The 22,504-nt window shown below is 40.3% G+C and overlaps 1 protein-coding gene across 3 annotated transcripts in view; it reads right to left on the bottom strand.

The window, feature by feature from the left end:
- The window catches only part of ckap5 (cytoskeleton associated protein 5), a 131,942-nt gene that overhangs the window by 44,862 nt on the left and 64,576 nt on the right, over positions 1-22,504 (bottom strand). For all 3 annotated transcript variants that reach the window (XM_080189866.1, XM_080189868.1, XM_080189869.1), the window contains exons 22-33: positions 20,892-21,066; positions 19,390-19,503; positions 15,165-15,293; positions 14,895-15,089; positions 14,274-14,394; positions 13,169-13,275; positions 11,079-11,204; positions 10,720-10,869; positions 8,496-8,699; positions 6,167-6,302; positions 4,383-4,576; positions 2,126-2,292 (exon numbers count right to left, since the gene is read on the bottom strand). In XM_080189866.1, the coding sequence (XP_080045992.1) occupies positions 2,126-2,292; positions 4,383-4,576; positions 6,167-6,302; positions 8,496-8,699; positions 10,720-10,869; positions 11,079-11,204; positions 13,169-13,275; positions 14,274-14,394; positions 14,895-15,089; positions 15,165-15,293; positions 19,390-19,503; positions 20,892-21,066 (1,818 nt within the window). The remainder of the gene's footprint in view (positions 1-2,125; positions 2,293-4,382; positions 4,577-6,166; positions 6,303-8,495; positions 8,700-10,719; positions 10,870-11,078; positions 11,205-13,168; positions 13,276-14,273; positions 14,395-14,894; positions 15,090-15,164; positions 15,294-19,389; positions 19,504-20,891; positions 21,067-22,504) is intronic.

Genomic DNA, 22,504 nt, shown 5'->3' with positions numbered 1-22,504 from the left:
TGTACTGTCCGGAGACAATACACATCTCTTTAACCTGTGATCAGTGCTCCTTCCACTCATATTGTTGGCCACTTTAAGACTTGAACAGCAGGTTAGGTGTAAAGATTCGCATTCTAATCAGTAATCTGTAGACTGTCTGTGCTTTATATGCCCTGAGGCCAGAACTCTCCATTCACCTGACGAAGGGACTAACCCCGAAAGCTAGTGAGTGTACTATCAAATAAATCGGTTGGACTTAAACCTGGTGTTGTCAGACCAGCAATACCCACTCCAAAACATTTGGGAGTTAGCATGTCACTTGCTCAGCTGCGTAATATTGTGTAAAGCTCAGACACGACTTAAAATCCAGGTGAAGAACAAAGAGGATACACCATACATTCCAGGAAGAAGAATGTTTTCAGAAAAGGTGAGAAAAAAAGCACGTCATATCATTTCACCTTAGATTCTACATAATTAGGCAAAACACATCTGTGTACCTGATTCTGGAAAGGTTACTCTGTGTTCCTGAATCTCATCAGTGCCCTGGTCAAAGAACCCCATGAAAAATCCCTGCCTCTAAACATACAAACTATTATATACTGAGCCTGGAGCCAAGAGACACTGATTTCCACAATCATAAATGTTCATACCCTTGGGTTAATGAAACGTGACCATCCTTAACATCAGAGAAGCCAGGTAAGCAAATACAAAGCCCATGCTAAATTTCAGCATACATGAGGCTTCAGACATCAGGAAGTCACTTGGCAAACTGATGTGACAACAAAAATACTGCTGGAACCAAAGCAAAACAAACCTCTGAGATGAAAGCTTAAAGCCAACTCCATAAAATGCTTCATGTAAAAAATGCCTGAAAAACTTTCCAAAATGAAAAATACATCACATAACCAACATTAACAGCAAAAACAGTTTAGCCATTTTAACTTACTAAGGACTATAAATCCAAGGCTGACCCTGTCCAGAACAATGCCTGGGAACAGCTCAATGCAGCAAGATCACCAAGGAATTATTAGGTAATGTTGTAGCGTAATTCTTCCTTCCTTTCTATCACTTTATCATTGCGAACCAAACTATTTATAAATCTCAGGTGGCTTGTTTGATCGAGTTCTATAAGCCTTTCCATCACAAAGACCACCTGCTACAATCTCTGGTGTGAAACCCAAGAGCAAAATATAATGGATGATGGAAATCCAAAATTAAAAATGGAGAACATGCTCAAAAAATTCAACAAGTCTGGCATCTGTGATGAGGGAAACAGTTAGCATTTCAGGGTGGTGACCTTTCATTAGAACTTGCAAGGGGGTGAGGGGGTGCTGGCAGGAACTTTTTAGGGGAAACAAAATCGAAAAGATCTATGACTGGCTGGAAAGAAAGGAGAAATAAAAGAGGTAATTGGTTTTTGGTGAATTGTTGGAGACTTCAAATTGATTTTTTATGCCAAGATTTATGATAGGTAAGACTAGTAGCAAAATTTGGAGCGCTCTTCTGCATTAATTCTGAAACTGAGATTGATAGTTTGTTTGTAAAGAATATGGCAAAAGGGCAGGTACATGGAATTAGGCCACAGATTAGCCATAATCTCAATGAATAATGGGATAGACTCAGGAGAGTTGAGAGTCTACTTGTGTTGATATATTCCTGCGACAACACATGGTAAAGTAAATCACTCCTTTGAACCTTCTAATTTTGCAACAAGGGCCAGTAATGTCAGATTAGAGACACACAGCTGGAATCATAGGTTAAACAACAGAACTTTTGCTACTATCCTATGAAGAACAAAGCTCTTCAGAAGAGCTACACTTTGAGGACAACTTTAAATCCATAGTAAGTGGGAAAATCACGTCTATTATAAATTGATCAATTGAGGTTAACTTGCATCAACACTTGCCAAATGACAAAATTACAGCTGCTTGGAGACAACTTTGCATATTCAGGTAGGGTAGGCCCTACCGCTCTTTAAAAAACTCTGAAGGAACTAAACATCCATTTGATTTTTCAGATGAAGTTTGCTTGTTGTCCAATCTTTGATCTTAAATCAAATCTTGTTACTAATTATCTCATTAATCTATCAGATTGAGATGATGCAAACATTGCTATTTAGATGACAAGGTAGCCATTATAAACATACTTCAGTTTGGATGGCACTTCATCACAGCCTTTCCGTGGCACAGCAGCATTTGGATTTAGTCCTTGTATCCTTGAAGTTTTCTCTTCCTGTTTTGTAGATACCGCTGAGGGTTTCTTAGCAGATCGTTTGATTCTTTCCTCCAACATGCTCATTTCTTTTTCAGAAAGCTAGGATCAAAGAGTTGAAGACCAAGAAGAAAGATCCAGTCAATTCCATCTTATCCTTGACACAGATTAAATAATCCTGCACTTACCAAAAACATCTGCACACTAAATAGAAAAGGCAAAGCAAAGGAGCTACTTCTCATACGAGTAAACTCGAGGTTTTATCAATGAAGCTGACAACTCAGAATTAAGACTTCTATAGCAGGAAGGAGAGAAATAAAGCTTTCAACACTAATTGTATGGAACAAAAAGGAAAGCAAAAATTGAGAACCTCCATCAAAACCAGCAAAGCTTTATGATCTTCAAAACTAATCAGTCAATTTGAGACCATCTGAAAGTTTAACAAAAGCAAAGCAGACAAAAGGCAACCAACGAAGCCCCTGTAAAACAGTCTGCAATGCTCCTGCTAAGTTGATGAAGCAACGCAGAAAAGATAAATCACTATTGGTTTATTAGTAATGGTCATCAGTAATATTTGGCTGCTCTAGTGTCGACTGGGGAACTGTGACTGTGCAAATCTTCTAGGCCACATCAAAACAAGATTAGGGACCCGACTGAGATTAAAGCTACTCCAATCAGTTTGGATGGACCCGGGATTCTTAAGTGAATATACCTTATTCTATGATGCTTTATCTTCATAAAATAGCATCTTAAAATAAACTGAACAAATGCCCTGCATAAGAACCATTTACAACTGCTAGCAAAATTAAGGATCTAATCTAGATTAAAATGACCCTAGGCAGTTTTGATTTATTTGGGATTACTTTATTCTACGATGCTTTAATGTATAATGTGGATGCAAGTACCATCTTCAATCCATAAAAAGACTGCATAATCCTTCACAGGACTAATACAAACCATATCATGAGTTCAACCCAATCCATTTGTAATCTTAAAACTTTTCCCTACTGTTTATCCCATTGTCAGATTGTCTCAACTGGTAATAATCTTCCCTTGAAACATCCACAAGAACCTAAAAAATAGTACAGGGTACGTGGTCCAGTGAACCTGTTCTGTCTTTCAATAGGATTATGACCGAACTTTTGCATCAAGGCCAGTTTCACATCCTATCCTTGTCTAACCTCCAGGGAATAGAGAACCATTCTGTTCAACCTCCTCACAAGGCAGCCCTTTCATCAGAGGAATAAATCTAGTGAGCAGTCATTGCACTTCCTTCAGCCGATTCTTCCTCAAAAAAAATGGAGAATAAAAATCTGCCCACAATACTACTTATAAAATTAATAAATTTACTTTTCATTGCATCCTTCTCCCCTTAATTAATTTAATTTAATCTAATACACGAGTTAGTGGATTCACCAGGATAATGGATCGGGACAAGTTTAAGAACAGTTTGTGTAATTAAATAGCAGGCTCTCCCCTGGTTTTGGCAGAGTCATGATGTGGGTATGCCGGCGTTGGACTGGCGTAAACACAGTAAAAAGTCTGACAACACCAGGTTTTAGTCCAACCTATTTATTTGATAATATTCTCACAAGCTTTCGAGGGGACAGCCTCTTCGTCAGGTGAATGGAGAGTTCTGGCCTCAGACAGAGCTGTCTGAGGCCAGAACTCTCCATTCACCTGACGAAGAGGCTGTCCCCTCGAAAGCTTGTGAGAATATTATCAAATAAATAGGTTGGACTAAAACCTGGTGTTGTCAGACTTTTTACTGTGTTTGGCAGAGTCAGCATAGTTTAATGAAAGGGAAGCATTTTAAATTGGTTACAATTTTTGAGGTTAAAAGCAGCAGGGGGTGTGGGGAGTGGTTGGATGTAGTACATCTGGATTCTCAAAAGGCATTCGATAAGATACCACACAAGAGGTTATATAAAACGTCTAGGTTCATTGGGTTGGAATAACACAGGGATTGATAATTGTTTAATGGACCCAAAACATTAAGAATGAAGTGCACCTTATTGGTCAATCTCCATTACAACTCCTTCAGCCATACATTTAAACCTCAGCTCGTTCCTATGCCAATGTGGACACGCCTCAGGTGGTAATCCAGAGCGTACCTATGTTGAGGCCCTTTAATTTGTACCAGCAGACAAAACAGCATTTCCTCACTCCTGTCCAAAAAGACAAATACTCACATTCCCAATCAATTTAAAAACTTGATCTCCACAGATGTTGTAGACAGTAACTACTGTATTTAAGGCAGCATTACGAACAGATGTATCTCGATCGCCAATCTGACTTGCAATTTCTTTCAGCGCTTTGGCTGGAGTTGGCTGGCAGACATTCAAATCATAAACTTCAATTAAAGCACCCAGCTCTTCCAAACATTCTGCAAAAAAAATCAACAAGAAGTTAGGTTCAAGTATCTGATGCTCACCCTGTTTGATCGTAACTTCCTCTGTGCCTGCAATGTGGGGAGAATAACCCTGTCAAGATTCACACATCCACAATTAAGTAAAATGGATCAGCCACCAGATTGGCAGGGCGGGGTGGGAAGGGGCAGGGCATGGGGGTGGAAAGAGAGGGGGAGACGAGACGAGACGAGACGAGACGAGACATGGAAAGAATTTTGTCTGGGGTAGTATTCCTCACCATCCTCCTCCATAGTGTGAATATCAAATAGAATGACAATGCTCCAGCCTTAAGAGGCGGCTTCATCACATCCACGAGATGAAAAGTCAATTTTGTTGTCCACCTGTGACTTTCCTTCAAGAAGTAGTGCTGGATTACCTTCTTAAACTGCTATAACCAATGTGGCATAGTACATCATGATGCAGGATTTTGATCCAACAACAAAGGCACAACAGTACCATTTCCCATTCAGATAGAGATTTGGAGAGGAACTTAGATGGAATTCCAATACATCTTTTGTAGCAATAGCAGCTGCAGGTTTGGAAGGTGCTCTCACAGGAGCCTTGACAAGATGCTGCAGCGCATTTGGTGGCAAAACAATGTTGCTACAATGTGCCATTAGTGGAGGTGAATGTTAAATAGTAGGGATATGCCATTGCTACTGTATAGGGTATTGGTGAGACTGGATCAATTTTGGCCTCCTTACTTGTGGAAGAATGTGCACGCGTTAGAGGCGCTTCGGAGAACGGTCACTAGGTTGATTCCAGGGATGAAGATCTTGTCTTATGCAAATTGATTAGTTTAGGCTCATCCCTTGAATTGAGGTATATAAATATGATAAAAGGGATGACAGGGTAGACATTGAGCAGATGTTTCCCCTTGCTGTGCGTTCAAGAACGAGCGGCCATTGTTTTAGACTCGGGGTGGCAGATTTAAAACAGAAACGATAAGGAATTTTTCAAAGTGCCATAAACGCGTGGCATTCTTTACTCAGAGTGCAGTGGATGCCGGACCACTCAAATTTGAGGGGATAGCTGGGTTTCTAAATTGGTAGCAGGATGAAGGGTGAGATGTGGTTGAAACGAGATCATCCATGATCATATTGAACGATGAAGCAGATGGAAGGGACTGAATTGCCTACTCTTGCGCCTAGTTCTTATGCTGATCCCCACCTTGATGGTAATGACAGAATGAGGATAATATTGATCATGAGAATGTAGTTTCACTGTTCACGGACCAGTGGATATCTAGTTTGGTGCAATGGGATCGGTTCTGGATTATCCCATTTAGCATGGTAAAGTGCTACATATGTTGGAAGGTATTGTGACGACTGGAATTTTTCTCCACAAGATCTGTAGGATGGCTGCATCTGCAACAGGTACACTGACGAGGTCAGATAGTTTGGTGTTCTCAATATATGTCACATGCCCAGTCTAGCAAATATATTCTTTAGGCCTTGGTCAGTAGGGACCTAGGGATTCTAGGTGACAGTCATCACCCATCAGCTCCAAGCTCACATCAGTTCAGAAGGAAAATGAACACAGCAAAATGCATCCGATATACTCACCTGCTCGCTGTTTTGAATTTTTAGATTTCAGTCCTTCCATAATAAAATTAAACATTTTACTAGCTGGATAGACCTTGCACATCATGTTCAGGATGCAGCGAACATCTTTACGAATGAGGTCTTTTGGTTCTCCAACCTATGATTGCAAAAAGTTATCCATAAGTTATTCTTTTATCTCGCCAATCAGAACAATTATAGTAAGTAACCTGTTGTTTGACTGCATGCACCCGTTAAATATAGTGAATTTTCATTATGAAATATCTGGTTTCAATAATCATCTACTAGTCCCATTCAAAATGGCTATTTTAAATAAAAGGAACCATTCAGCTTTTGAGTTTTCTGAAAAAAGCTTCATGCAGAATATATGCATATTTTTGACAATGCTTAGAAGGCTCAAAAACCACCAGCTCAATTTCTACAATAAAATCCCAGCTCGAGATCTGATAAAAACGATCACAGAATCCTCCTCTCCCATCCCAGCCGTTGGTTGAAATTTCCCCTGTCCAACACATTCAACACCACACACTGCTTCATAGCAGAAAAACAGAACCACTTTCAATGCATGGGGTGGAATATACTCTTTACTGGCTGAGTATCCTACTGGCTACGCTGAGGGCAGGTAGCCTAATTAGTACATTTAGCAGAACCATGACGTCAAATCCTAGAGTTCTACTTCTTGGAATTGATCTTTAACAAACCTCCAACTAATTTGATTCACAAGATCTCATAGATTTTCCTTTCTGTTCAATTTCTGTCGCAGTTACTTTAAGACACAAGTAATGTGCTTTGACTCCAAAAATGATGGTCCTAATCCAACTATGGTACTTTTATCTATATAAGTACATTCTGAACTTTATCTTTCTGGTAAATTAAAAATAATTTCCATGACGTAAGGCAAAGCCAGCATTCAGCACCCACCCCTCAAGGCTCTCATGAAGATAGCTTCTTCAACTGCTGCAGTTCATGTGAAGGTTCACTCAATGTTAAGGAGGGAGTCCCAAGATTTTGGTACAGCAATGATAAGGAATTGCAGTACGTTCCAAGTCAGCAATAGAGACTTAAGAGGTGAACTTTCAGGTGATGGTATTCTCATGTGCTGCTCCCCTTGATCTTTTGGCATTAGTTACAAGTTTGGGGTTCTGTCAAAAGAGGCTTAATGAGATGTTGCTGTACATCTTTTAGAAAGTACACATTGTAGTCATGGTATGCTATTCTGGAGGTCGCAAATGTTTAAGGATGGCAGATAGGGTGGATGGTGTCGAAGTTCAGTGTTGTCACAGCTTCACTCATCCAGGAAATTGAAGAATATTCCAATACGCCTGACTTGTTCCTTGTGGATGGCAGAAAGGCTTTGCAATTGTCAGGTAGTGCGTCACTCACCATAAGCACATCTAAGACCCTATTTTACATTTTGATTCTCAGTGCAGGATGGATTTGAAACTGGGAGTGTTTCAGATCCGACTTTAGACCTGTTCTCAGGCACCCCCATAATTCCGAATCGCGCTGCAGAAGCCTGTGCACAGGGCTTAAATGCGCCCGAAACCCTACAGCTCCAATTGCCGCTTGTAACTGCACATGCGCAGAAAAACACAATGGAATGCTGCTCCCCTGCCGCATCATTTAAGGCCAGATAATGACTCCCCCTGGCCCCCCACAGATATTGCTCCATCCCCACAACATTACTGACCTCCTTATTCCCCCCAGACCAATCGTGCCCCTCTATCAATCTCAAGCGGCGAGCTGTCGGTTATTCATCACTTACCTCCTCACTAATGGAGTGCCCAAATTGGGCCTTTGTGGAGCATGTCTGTTTTGTGCTGATTCTGAACGGGCAAATGCGGTGATAAAGGGGGAAGTGCCAGAAAGGTTGGGCATAGTCCCGATTGTGGCCATTTTCAGGCCTTGGTAAAGGAGGAACAGGCATGCATCACGCCACTTGCCTCACGCCCTACTTTACCAAGTTTCCATGCCCGAAAACAGGCACAACGCAATGGTAAAATAGTCTGTGACCCATTCCTATATGTAACTGGTTGAGTTATGTTTCTAGTCAATGGTGACTGCCAGGATGTTGCTCTGGGACAAACCGTGCTGGTAATGCCACTGAGGCAGAGAGAGGTGGTGAGATTCTCATTGAAAATGATCATTGTGCAATTTTTGTAGTTTTACTTGCCACTGAGTAGCTAAGCTTGGGTGTTGTCCAGTACATGTGTGCATGGACTGCATTTGAAGTATTCCAATACATTATTGTATATCACTGCTTTAAAATCCTTGATCAATTCTCATCTTCAGTGCAAAGTTTATTCCATTTAAAAACTCAATAGCAAGTTACCTTGTTAATTAGGTATGGGATAAACGAAGAGGCCTCGTTATCAGTTAGATGATAGTCTTCTTTGCTCAGCACAGTAAATATTAGCTTCAAGTATTCCAGGACTTTCATCAGTACACTTGTGTTGGTGTCAAAAAACCGCAACGTCAACCACTTCAAGATAAGATCCAGGCAAGCAACAGTCCCCTCTGTTTCACTTTCCAAGTGCTAAGAGAAAATAAAATGCAATTTTATCCAACAGTTACCATAAGATCTTGTTCCCTTGACTCTTCCAAGCTGCAAGTAACATGATGCACATGAAACCCTCAATCCCGAAAACGATTTCTTCTCCAAAGTACTTTTCTGCCTCCTGAAAAACTCTGCTAAGATGCAGCTATAATCAACTATATTAACTTCTTACAAGTTAATTTTTTGAATGATTTTCATGGAGAGGAAAGACGATACCTCAATAAGATCCATTTTCAAAAACCGGTAAAGCACAAACAAATTAAACTTACTTAACTGTTGAGCTAATGAGCCAGAACCTACCGTACAATAACTGAGGCCAAGGGCATGTTTTATGCAGAAATTAACAGTGACTTCGGATGGGCTCTGGTGCACAGCGAAGTGAGAAAATCCAGAAGCAGCATTCAGCAATGCATAAAAAAGGAAATGCCGTATAGTTCTCCATTCGAACAGCATCCTTTGAGTGACAAATATGAACCAAGCAGCAGACAAAGTACGGGCATATTTGTTCCAAGTACCCTTTTAACAGCATGATGATACCAATTACTATCAAACTATCCCTCTGGCACTTTATAAATATAGATATCATTCCATCGGCTTAATTGTGGTGGTTGTTTTTTTTTAAAAAGGCTCCCCTACTTTTGAGAAAAGATATTAACTATCTAGCTGATCTGTGCTCCTCATTTTATAGACCCATATAATATCACCCCTCAGCCTTCCACACTCCAGAGAAAAAAAGTCCCAGGCTACCTAGTCTCTCCTTGTAACTCAAACCATCAAGTCCTGGTAGCATCCTAGTAAACTTTTTTTCTGCAGTATTTCTAGTTTGTCAGTCAGAATGATCAGGGAGTCTAAAACTCGAGGGCATAGGTTTAAGGTGAGAGGGGAGAGAAATACACAAGAGTGTCCTGAGGGGCAATTTTTTCACACAGGGTAGTGAGTGTCTGGAACAAGCTGCCAGAGATAGTAAGAGATAGGTACAATATTGTCTTTTAAAAAGCATTTAGATAGTTACACAGGTAAGATGGGTAGAGGGATATGGGCCAAATGTGGGCATTTGGGATTAGCTTATGGGGTTTGAAATAAAAGGGTCAGCATGGACAACTTGGGCCAAAGGACCTGTTCCCATGCTGTAAACCTCTATGATTATGATATCAACTTCCACACTTATCAAAAAAAAATCTCCCCAAAACAGTGTCTCCTGATGTCAATGCTTTGGGAATAGCCTGTGAAAATTCTACAAATATTTTAAACAACCAGGAAGCAGTTCAGGTGATTGGAATGATATTTGTACTTAGAAATATAGGAGTAGGAGGTTATTAGGCCTTTTGTGCCTGCTCTTTTAATATGATCATGGCTGACCCTCTAAGCTCAATGTCATACTCCAGTGCTGTCCTCATACCCATTGAGTCTAGAAATCTATTTCCTTTTTAAATGTATGGTGATTTGGCCTCAATAGCCCTCTGTGGTACATAATTCAATACGTTTACCACACTGAAGAAATTTCACCTCACCCCAGTCCTAAACGGCTTCCTCAGATCCTGAGAATGTCACCCCATGTTCTAGACCCTCCAGCCAGGGGAAATATTTCTGCACAGGTTTGAAAGTGGGCATCAGATTTGGCATATTTAAAATGAGTATGTGCAAGTACAAAAACAATATTACTGTGCTAGAAACTTCCATCCTTAATATTTGGAATTAGCTAGGCTAAATTGGCAATTCCAGAAAACGACTCCTTTAAAAAGCTTAAAAATAATGTTCCCTAGTATGCAATCAAACACTGATATGCATATAATTAAAAAATATACAGAAAAAATTTGATATTTAACAAACTTTTAAATACACACCATAAAAACAGCTGTGACTGGACAAGTAGAAGACTAAGTCGCATAAATCAATAGATTAAACAAAACAAAAATCACTGGACATAAATGCAGGAAGAAAAAAAGTATGTTAGATGAATTTGGAGAATTCCTTTCTTATCCCTCTCAAATCTGTTTACCTCCAGCAAAGCTGTTAAAGCTTTAATGTGATGATGAAAGTCTGGATGAAACATTTCATCTTGCAACCACTTGGCTACACAGCTAGACATCTGAGTTTTCAGTTGCTCTGTATACTCATCTCGTGGCGTTGTGAAGTTCCATTTCAACACCTATTGTAAACACAAGCACAGCTTTCATTGTGCATACATCCAAGTACAATTTTATAATTCAAAGCAAAGGTGTTTTGGAGTACAATCCATTAAAATCATTCTACAATGCTGAATCTGTTCAGAATAGAGGAAGTCATTTTGAATTGCTGGGCAACATTACCCAGAAAAGTCATTTTAAATGAAGGGACAAAGATGGTTCGAAATCTCACCTTTAAAGCTCTCTCATCCTTTACTCGCTGCTCTTTTGCATTGGGAATAATTATGAAGATTGGTCCTGATTTATCATCATCATCCTTAAGATTTGGCTTACTTGGCACTTTCTTACCAATTCCAGGCTGGAAAAATAAAATCACTTCATAACAAAACCATTATATCCACCAACACTTGCATATACTAAACTGCTTGAATAAAGGCATGGAACATTACACAATGCAAGGCCAGGAATAAGACAGGCGCCCTACATAATACTCCACAACATCCACGCTCTACAATGTTCTCAGAGTGGCAAACAGTGGCGGATTGCTACTCAATACCCAATTCCTGCACTTAAAATGTAAAGTGCCTATCTTGCCACCATCCTGAGTCAGCAGCAAAATGTAATATGAGCAGAGCAAGGAAGGCATACCCCCATTTTTATTGCATGAGCTGCTGTAACTAGGTCTTAAAAATAGTTAGGCTGAAATCAAACTTTTTTTGCCTTTTAACTCGATTAACTATGAATGTGAAAAGTAGGAGCAGCAGCAATTTAAATCTCTGCCAAATGGTTCCCAGTGTAGCTCAATTGCCCAGGGGAAGTTAACCTTTCTGGACGATTACTGAGTAAACTGTGAGCTGGAAACTTTCCAGATAGATTCCCCAGTGCATTTTTGGGAAACTGGGACAAATTACTGTTCAGTAGTCACAGGAGTTGAAAAGTCATTGGATTCTGTAAGGTCAGAAAGATACCTGCAGTGGCACTAAAGTATGTGAGAAATTACTGCAGTTTGGGAAGCATGATCTGAAATAATTGTGAAAATTGGTGGCCAGACCATGGATTTTGTGTAAAAATCTTGAAGACAAAGGAAACAGGAAGGGAGAAGAAGTGCAAAACCCTGATGGAAGCAGAGGAGGAAAAGGATAATTTAAATGATTTGAAAGTGTGACTTTTGAAAGTGGAATTTGGAACCACGTGTGGAAGCTGGATTTCAGTGAAGGTGATCCATGGTGAAAGAATCAGCTGGGGGAGGGGGATTCTTGAGGAGAAATCCACAGAAATTCATTTTGGGTTCAAAGAGAAATGCATCTTACCACGGTCCTTTTTAGTGCACAAGGTGACTGAGTATTAAATGAGGCCATTGCAGCTTAAAGTGTACTTTGTAATCGGTGCTCATTTTAAAATCTGTATGTAATTGTTAAGCTAAGGATGAGAACAAAGTTAGCTAATAAGTAGAATTATTACAAGCAAGTATCAGATATTAGTTAGCAAGATAACAATACATTTTAAGTTGTATAGGGAGGGTACTTTACAAATAGTGGAACAAATTATACAATGCCTTCATGGAAAAGAATAAGCAGGAAATGTTAAATGTACTGAAGATTAAGCAAATTCCAGATTCTGACCACTTTAGTTTGACTAATACATGGCTGTCTGCTTTTACAAGAGAATTTAATATCTCGAATTATCCAAAAATACATTATAAAAGGCCAATTAATTTTAAAGATCTAACTATTGATCTCAGTTCAAACACTGATTTATTGGCTCAGGATCTTTTATAAAGGCTGAAAAAAAGGCAGTTGGTGTTCAATGGAATATAAATGCAAAATACAGACTATAACTTAAAGGGCACAACTGAATACTGAAAGAATCAAATGCAAGGCAAATAAAGGTGAACAAAAAAGGAGTTGACTGAAATTCAAAGCAAGTTATTTTAATCAAGGTCCTAATACCAAGATCTGGGGCAACCTATTTAGTAATGTCCCCTCCCCACCACAGAATGAATTTGCTATGTTTGCAATTTCTTATCCATTGCCATAGTTAATCAAATTTCTACATTCAAGTTCAACTAATAGATGTGTGTGCAATTATTCTTTCAGATGTCTTTTTCATTAACTGCAGTTAAACTACAACATGGTTCTTCCCATGGGGAACAAGCAATACCTCGGTGATCCTCTGGAACAGGTAAGGTGGGAGCAGTGAGAAGGCAGCTTGAATGAAAGAGCAGGGACAGCGGAAGACAGTCCGAGGGAAGTCAAGTGGCTCCCAATTGATGAAAAAAAAAACAAAAAATACTTCCAAATATTTATTTATAACAAAGCTTACCTTGACTTTGGCAGTAGACCCAGCTGTTTTATTCTTCTTAGGGTCGTTTTTAAGTGCAATAGCATCTGTATCATCATTTGTGGTGGCACTGTGTGCACGCACGGAGGCTGGCAAAGAAATTGATAGGCATGTATAAATTGTAAGGAACACTATGCACTGTTTATGCATATAGAACATACTACAAAATTTAAATAGAGGTTGTACAACATTACAGACAATTTGTTGCAATACAGAAAGAACAGGGTCACAGTTTAAATGACTGACCTCAAAAGGGATATGACATGCATAGGACGCCAGGAAACATAGTTTTAAGTCATCTATATTTGTATTTGTGGGTATTATAAACAAGATATAGCGTCAAGTTTAATTCTGTGTTTCTAGAAACAGAGAAACATAGAACATTACAGCACAGTACAGGCCCTTCGGCCCTCAATGTAGTGCCAAGCTATGTCCAATCCCAAGATCAAGCTATCCCCTCCTTATCAGATTGTGGATCACGTAAATGAGACATGCAAGAAGAAAAAGATTTGGAGAAGCTCAAGGAAATCACATTGAAGTTACCAATGTATTCGTGTGGACTTGTGCAACACAAATACTTCAAGCCAACTAAAACAACATTAGCAAAAACAAACTTAGCAAGAAACAAGAGTGGATCTCGGTAAAAGAAATCTTTTAAATGAGGGAAGCACTTCAAACTACTGGGCAAGATAGTGGAGTATATATTTATATCTAAAATATTGTAGTGTTGGATACTAATTTGATATCTTAACATTGAGTAGGGTCAAAAGAACAAATATTTTCCCTGTTTTTGATATTCTCATATTCAAAAATGGAGTTTGAGGGGGAAGGTACTCACTGAACTACAGCATATAAAATTTAACAGCGAGGAAATTTAGGTCTCTCACTAATATTTCCGTTTTGGTTAAAAATCCCATCTCAACGTGTAGAAGTTTTTGCTTGTAAAGGGAATATTAACATGTATTGAGCTTATACATTGGACAATGAATTTAATGGTCTGCAAAATAAGAGTGAAAGGGAGCAGCAAGGCTAGAAAAGATTAGACTATTATATTCAGTAACGAATAATAGGTGAAGACATTTGTTACCTGTACTAGATGGCCTGGTTGCATTAGATTTTGAAGATGTTTTAGCTGGTGCTGCTGGTTTAGCTGGCACAATAGCTTGAGCCTTCTCAAGAGCTGCCACCACTTGGTCTTTTGATGTAGGCTGCGGTAAGAAGCAATAAAGTACCATGTGTAGTTATACTGATTCCATAAGCATTTTCAGAATTTCACACTTAAAACGCAAAAACAAAAATTTTGCTGCTACAACATTTATATTGAGTAGCACTGATTAACAAATAAATTTAAATGACTATGGCACACTAAACAACAACAAAAAAAAAATCAGCAGATATTGGTCAAATGGTGAAGCAAGGCTTCGTGACAATTAGGGTATGGGCAGCAGAGTTTTGAATGAGCTCAAATTCTTGGTGGGTACAAGGTGGAAAGCCGATCAGGGCAAGATGGAATGCTCCAAGTCTCAACGTGGCAGCTTCAATTACCTAAACGCTCTCCTGATGTGTAATAGGCATGAAAGGCACAACCACCTGATTCTCTGGGCAAATCCAAGTGTATAAGGATATTCGATCAGTTCAGTTGGAATTTGCAAATAAATCCCACATATAAATAATCACGATTCACATTTTAAAAAAATTAAACCAATACCTTCAACTTGCCAGCAGCCCTAACCATTTTTTCATAACCAAGATGCATCATGAAAGTTGGCAGCGCATCTTGGGCTTTTTTTCGGACATCTCCATTTCTGTCTTCCAAGCAAGAATAAAGATGAGGCAAACAAAGAATCAAATCAGGGGATGTAGATCGCAGTGTAGGTAGTTTCTCTGCCAGCCAACCTAACAACTAAGCAATAAACAAAACGTAAGCATTCTGGTCAGATAAATGCTCAAATTAAGCTAATAGGTAGCCTGGGTTTACCTCCTGCCTGAGGAAAGGATTTTCTTTCTTCAACTCTTCCGAAAGGTCTTCACCGTCTAGCCATTCCTTCATGCCCGTTTTCTCAACCCAAGAATTCAAAGTTGAGAGCGCTGCTGCCCGAACATTACTCTGAGAAACAAACGGTCCTTCAAGTTACGACACAAACTTGCAATTAAAATTAACCTATTTCTTGAAGGTAGCTGGACTTAGGCAACTGGTATTTATTCCAAAAGTTTATTAACTTTCATAAGAACATAAGTAGGAGCAGGAGTAGGCCATCTAGCCCTTCGAGCCTGCCCCGCCATTCAATAAGATCATGGCTGATCTGAAGTGGCTCAGTTCCACTTTCCCGCTTTCTCCCCATAACTCTTAATCCCCTTGCCCACCAAAAACCTATCTACCCGTGTCTTAAATATATTCAGCGAGGTAGCCTCCACCACTTCAACGGGCACAGAATTCCAGAGATTCACTGCCCTTTGAGTGAAGAAGTTCCTCCTCAACTCCGTTCTACACTGCTGGCCCCCACCCCCTTATCTTGAGGCTGTACCCTCTAGTCCTGCTGTCCTTTGAGCGGGAAGAATCTCTCTATCTCTATCCTATCCATCCCCTTCATTATCTTATACGTCTCTATAAGATCCCCCCTCATCCTTCTAAACTCCAACGAGTACAGACCTAGTCTATTTAGTCTCTCTTCACAGTCCAACCCCCTCATCTCCAGTATCAGCCTAATGAACCTCCTCTGCACTCCCTCCAAGGCCAAAATATCCTTGCGCAAGTGTGGCAACCAAAACTGCACACAGTATTCCAGCTGCAGTCTCACCAGTGCCTTGTACAGTTGCAGCAAGACCTCCCTCCCTGCTTTTATATTCTATCCCCCTCACTATAAAGGCCAGCATCCCATTCACCTTCTTGATCACCTGCTGCATCAGCAGACTGGGTTTTTGCAACTCATGCACAAGGACCCTCAGGTCCCTCTGCACCGCAGCATGCTGCAGCTTTTCACCCTTTAAATAGTAATCCCTCCTACTATTATTCCTGCCAAAGTGGATAACCTCACGCTTGCTAACATTGTACTCCATCTGCCAGGTCCTCGCCCACTCGCTCAGCCTATCTAGATCCCTCTGCAGACTTTCCAGACCCTCCGCACAATTTGCTTTTCCACTCATCTTTGTGTCATCAGCAAATTTCGACACCCTACACTCTGCCCCCTCCTCCAGATCATCTATATAAATGGTAAACAGCTGAGGCCCCAGCACCGATCCCTGCGGCACTCCACTAGTTACCAACCGCCAATCAGAATAGCACCCATTGATACCAACTGTCTACCTCTTATTAGACAGCCAATCCTCTATCCACACTAACACCTCACCCCCAACTCCATGCCCCCTAACCTTCTGAAGCAACCTTTTGTGCGGCACCTTATCAAACGCCTTCTGAAAATCGAGAAACACCACATCCACCGGTTCCCCTCTGTCTACCGCACTAGTCACATCCTCAGAATTCCAATAAATTTGTCAAACACGACTTCCCTTTAACGAATCCGTGCTGCGTCTGCTCTATCAAACAATTCTTCTCTAGGTGCCTCGCTATTTCTTCCTTGATGGCAGATTCCAGCATTTTTCCAACAACAGACGTGAAATTAACCGGCCTATAATTCCCTGCCTTTTGCCTGCTACCTTTTTTAAACAGCGGCGAAACATTAGCTGTTTTCCAATCTTCCGGCACTTCCTTGAAATCCAGCGAAGTTTGGTAAATAATCACTAAGGCGTCTACTATCACCTCTGCCATTTCCTTCAGAACCCTGGGATGCATTCCATCTGGTCAAAAACTAACATTTACACCAATAAAATGTTGACTTATGAACTCAAAAGGAAACAAAATTCCTGAGAATAGAGTGAAACCCCGATTTAGCGCGAGTTCAGATATAACACGATGAAACATCGGACCCGTTTATTGCTCTCTCCAATGTTTTCTAGTCTGTTTCTCCATTTCTGCTTTTATTTCCAATTCCCAGCACTCTGATGATTTTATTTCAATAATATTAGAAATGTCAGCTTGTGAAATTATATCTAACATCACTGATTAAAATAAGGTGCTTAAAAATAATTACTGAAAATAATTCTACCTTTAACCAATTAAGTGTCCTGGTGCCTGTGTTGGACATTATAATACTCTGGCATTAATTATCTAATTACAAGAGAGAGTGTGTAAGGGCAAATACCTAATAATGTCTTTTCCACTATATTCACCATTCCTCCTTTGGAAAGAAGCAAAGTGTGCAAACGCACATAGCTCTCCACCTTCCAAAAATGATAGGGCAAGGTCCAATTGGCAATCTTACAATTCAGTGCGGATGAATGGTTAACAAAGAGACGGAGGCCAAGTTAAATGAAAAGTGCCGCCTCCCTCTGCCCAGGTCTCAAATCAATCCACAACTGTTAAAAGGTAGACAGTGAACCTGCAGGTGATGCGGGTTGAGAGGTTACAAGTCTACAGCCGATTTGCAGAATCTATGGGGTGACTGCAGGGGAATCCCGATTCCCACTGAGGAAACATGGCGTATTTCAAGAATTAAGATCTGAGGTTTGTGAAACAAAGCACATTTACTTCCTTTTAAAACTATCCATTAACTAAAACATTAAAAATACAAGTCACTGTGGTGAGAAAATAGGTAGCCGTTTCCTCATTCCAACAGTACTTTGCAGCTTAGAGTACAGGCAGAGCTGTGTTTGTTGTCCAGTCTTCAGAAATTCTTTTTACAGTTTGTTAGGTCATTTAAGAACACGTTATGGGTGAACCAGATTTCTGGCCTGTTGTTGATTTTCCTCAACTCTGATTTAGCGCGACCCTGCTTTTTTCGCGATAACATTTTATGGATCCCAACCATCACATTATGACGGGGTGGCTCTGTCCTTGGTAAAATGGCAAGCCAAATTGGAGTTAAACTTAACCCATATAAACAAATGCTCAATCTGAACCAATATCAACTCCAATAACCTGGTTTAGAAGTAAAATAAAAAGCAGTTTCATTGACACAAATTTAACTGATTTGAATTAACTTCAGGCATCAGAAAATTAAAACACTTCAGTCACAATAAAGTATCAAGATATTAATAGAATAAGACATGACTTGATGAAAACCATTAAGATCTTGAGAACACCCCATTTCTCCCCCCCCCCCCCAACTCCACATTCCCCTTCCCTTACCTTACCTTTTTTCTCCTCCACTTCCCCTTTTCTATATTCTACCTCTGTCCCATTTCTCCCCTCCTCCAACATCTTCGTCTGTCACAGCTTTTTTGCTATTTGGCCATTCACACCTTTTATTCTCTGGACAGCTATTAGCAGTCTTTTCCCCTGGTTTCTATGACTATGACTCATTTTTCATTCCCTCACCCTGCAGTATAAATATCTCCCACCTTCTATGCCTTTTAACTTTGACAAAGGGTCACCTGGACTCAAAACTTTTCTCTCCTTACAGATGTTACCAGGCCTACTGATATTTTCCAGCGTTTTCTCTCACAGTGGTGTGGTTGACTCTTAAATATTCTTGGAAATGGAGGGAAGTTAGGGATGGGCAATATATGCTGACCCAGCCAGCGATTCCCACATCCCTTAAATGAATAATAGTCAAACAGGGAATGCAGAAGAAACCTCTTTACTCAGTGTATAATGCACTATTAATGGCTGAGTTAAATAACTCGGTGTTTTTAAAGGAGGAGCTGGGTGAGCATGAGGGAGAAGGGAATGCAGAATTGTGCCAATAATTAGACGAGGGAGAAGACTTCAGTGGAGCAAACCACTACCGTAGACTGATTGCACCAAATAACCTTATATGCACTGTATATTCCATATACATACTGTGACAGTGGTGCACACAATCTCCTTGTCCTTCTCATCCTGACTGGAGCTTTTGACACGATCAACCACACACAACCTGGACCCCCAACACCTCTTCTCAGTTACCCATCTGTGGTGTTTCCTTCATTTAATCCTACTCTTACATATTCCAACTGAAGTCAGAAGGTTATGTTGCTACAATTTACAGAGGGAGGATAGGAAGCAAATGGGGCATGAGGTCACTATGGACAGAATAGACCGAATATCTTGCTGTACATTATGTTCAATTCTATTTAACTGGCCTAGAACACTTTGCATATTGTAATCATAGCCCCCTTGAAACAGAACAGTCCCAACTACTTTCATTTAATCTTTAAACTCTTACCTTGCTATCACCAAACACCGTGATAATTGGTATACCCAGGACTTTCACATGTTGCTTAATATGTGGCCCCATAGCAGTTGCCATCTGCTGTAAGATTGTAAGTGTTTGCTGAACCTGAAGAGAATCAAGTAACAGGTTCAGATCTGCAAAGTTTCAAAAATGCAGAACACAAGATTTTACACCAATAAATGAGGTTAACTACAGCTAAGGTATTTCTCCATTCTGATTGCTCAGCAGCATGAAAGAGGGTCTGCATTCTAGGTGATGCTCAAAAATTTAAAAATGCAAGCCTTTGTTACAATTCAGTTTAATTCAAATGTGGATTACGATGTCATATTCTGTGTCATAGCATCATTGGAGAAATACCAAGATCACATGTAGCTTGCCCATGGGGAATGCAATGACATTTTTTTGTCAAAGCTAACTTTTATCTCATGTTGTAAATGCTGCATCAGGTTGGATCCCTGCAGGAAAGTTGAAATCATTTTCATCTCAACCAACCTGCTCAGTTACACAAGGATGCAGAAAAGGTCTCTGCAAGTTTGAAAAATAAAAATCAGCTGATACTGTCCTTGACTGGGAAAATTTAAATTTCAAAATTATATCTAATGATCATTGAGAAAGCATGCATGTCTTAAGTCTACTCTCAAATTGCTTAACACTCAAAGACCAAGTTTACATCAATAGTGGTCATTTATGGAACTCAAGACTGCCAATTCAGTATTCTTGAACAAAGGAATGTGGAAGAATATTTGGGGGACAGACAAAGAAACTCCCCATCAGTCTGTAACCTCAATACTGGTTTAAATGAAAACTGTCCCTTGTCCTCCAGAAGAGCTTTCGCAGCTATAGCCACGCAATCAAGTCACCGCACCACCAAAGATGGAAACAGATTGTTTAAAATTTGGATACAATCCCAAATGAATCAAATAACCGTCCATCTCAGATTCTAGCAGCTGGAATCATGCAAAATTAACAGTTGCTTTTAATACTTCAAAAACCAAACCAAGTTGAATTAGCCAGGCATTTTTAAAGGAGGAGCTAGGTAAACAAACAAGAGAGAAGGAAATACAGAATTATGCATAGGAGACTTAGGTTGGTATAAGATCATCTCTATAAAATAATGAGGGAGATAGATCAGCTAGATAGTCAACATCTCTTCCCAAAAGTAGGGGCATCTAAAACTAGAAGGCATAGATTTAAGATGAGATACACATAAGGGTCCAGAGGGGCAATTTTTTTCCACACAGGTGGTGCTGAGTGATTGGAACAAGCTGCCAGAGGTGGTAGTAGAGGCAGGTTCAATTTTGTCTTTTAAAAAGCATTAAGACAGTTACATGGGTAAGATGGGTATAGAGAGATGGGTCAAATGTGAGAAATTGGGACTAGCTCAGTGGTTAAACAAAAAGGCAGCATTGGCCAAGTTGGGCCAAAGGGCTTGTTTCCATGCTGTAAACCCGTGACTCTAAATACACCGAAGTTTTTAAAACACAAGGACTTACCAAAATCTTATTTGAGTCATTTAGCCGTCCTTTCAGTACTCCTGGAAGTTCTCCAATATTTGGTTGAATAAGTTTAGCCTCATTTAGAATTGTACTTAATTCATCCAAACCTTCCTTTCTGATCTTCCAGTTCTTATCTCCCAGCTTTTCTATAAGCTCTGACGTAATCTTGTCACTGTTCATTTAAAAATAAAGATCGATTAAAATGCCTTATCAAATTCTTCTCATACAGAAAATCCACCCAATACCTATAGGTATCTAATTAAAATCCATCAAGTCCTTAACAAGCAGGTTAATAGATTTGATTTGACCAGAATACTTGTCATAGAACACTACAGCACAAACAGGCCCTTCGGCCCACGAGTTGCGCCGATCACATCAACACCTACCAATCTATAGACCTATCTATAACCCCCAATCCCATTAAACCCCATATACTCATCCAGAAGTCTTTTAAAAGACCCCAGCAAGTTCGCCTCCACCACCACTGACGGCAGCCGATTCCATTCACTCACCACCCTGAGTGAAAAACTTACCCCTAACATTACTTCTGTACTTTCCTCCCCGCACCTTAAATCTGTGTCCTCTCGTAGCGACCATTTCAACCCGGGGAAATAGCCTCTGAGAATCCACCCTATCTATTCCTCTCAACATTTTATAAACTTCTATCAGGTCGCCTCTCAACCTCCGTCTCTCCAGGGAAAAGAGACCCAGCTCCCTCAACCTAACTTCATAAGGCATGCCTCCCAGTCCAGGCAACATCCTTGTAAATCTCCTCTGTTACCCTTTCAATAGCTTCTACGTCTTTCCTATGGTGAGGCGACCCGAACTGCGCACAGTACTCCAAATGAGGCCTGACAAGGGTCTTATGAAGTTGCAGCATTACCTCCCGACTCCTAAACTCAATCCCTCGATTAATGAAGGCCAGCACACCATACGCCTTCTTGACCACCTCTTCCACCTGCGAGGCCGATTTAAGAGTCCTGTGGACCCGGACCCCAAGATCCTTCTGCTCTTCAACACTACTAAGACTCCTGCCCTTGATAGTGTACTCGTTCATCCCGTTGGTCCTGCCAAAATGGACGACTGCACATTTATCCGCGTTGAAGTCCATCTGCCACTTCTCCGCCCAGTCCTGCATCCTATTTATGTCCTGCTGCAACTTTTGACATCCTTCCAGACCATCCACAACACCACTGACCTTCGTGTCGTTTGAAAGTCTTTTATAAGCTGTGGGCATCACTGGCTAGGCCAACATTTGTCGTTCATTCCCAATCGTTTGGGAAGCTGTTGTTGATCTGCCATCTTGGGCCTCTGCAGTCATCTGGCATAGACATATCTGCAGTGCTGATGGGACGGGTGTTCCAGGATTTTGATTCAAGAGCAATGAAGGAACAGCAATACTGTTCCAAGATGACTACAGTATCTGAGTTGCAAATGGTATTGAATACACAATCATTTATGACCTTATGATGGAGGGAAAATCGTTGATGTAGTGAATGAAGATGGTTGGGCCTACCACACCACCCTAAAGAACTTCTGCACTAATATCCTGGGCTGAGATGACTGACCTCAAACAATCAAATTCCTTTGTTCTAGCTGAGACACCAACC

Source organism: Carcharhinus amblyrhynchos, chromosome 6 (assembly GCF_965287045.1).
Source record: "Carcharhinus amblyrhynchos chromosome 6, sCarAmb.v2.hapA, whole genome shotgun sequence".
In the NCBI taxonomy this organism is placed as follows: Eukaryota; Metazoa; Chordata; class Chondrichthyes; order Carcharhiniformes; family Carcharhinidae; genus Carcharhinus; species Carcharhinus amblyrhynchos.
Note: the sequence above shows the minus strand (reverse complement) of the source record. Positions and strands in the feature narration are given on the sequence as shown.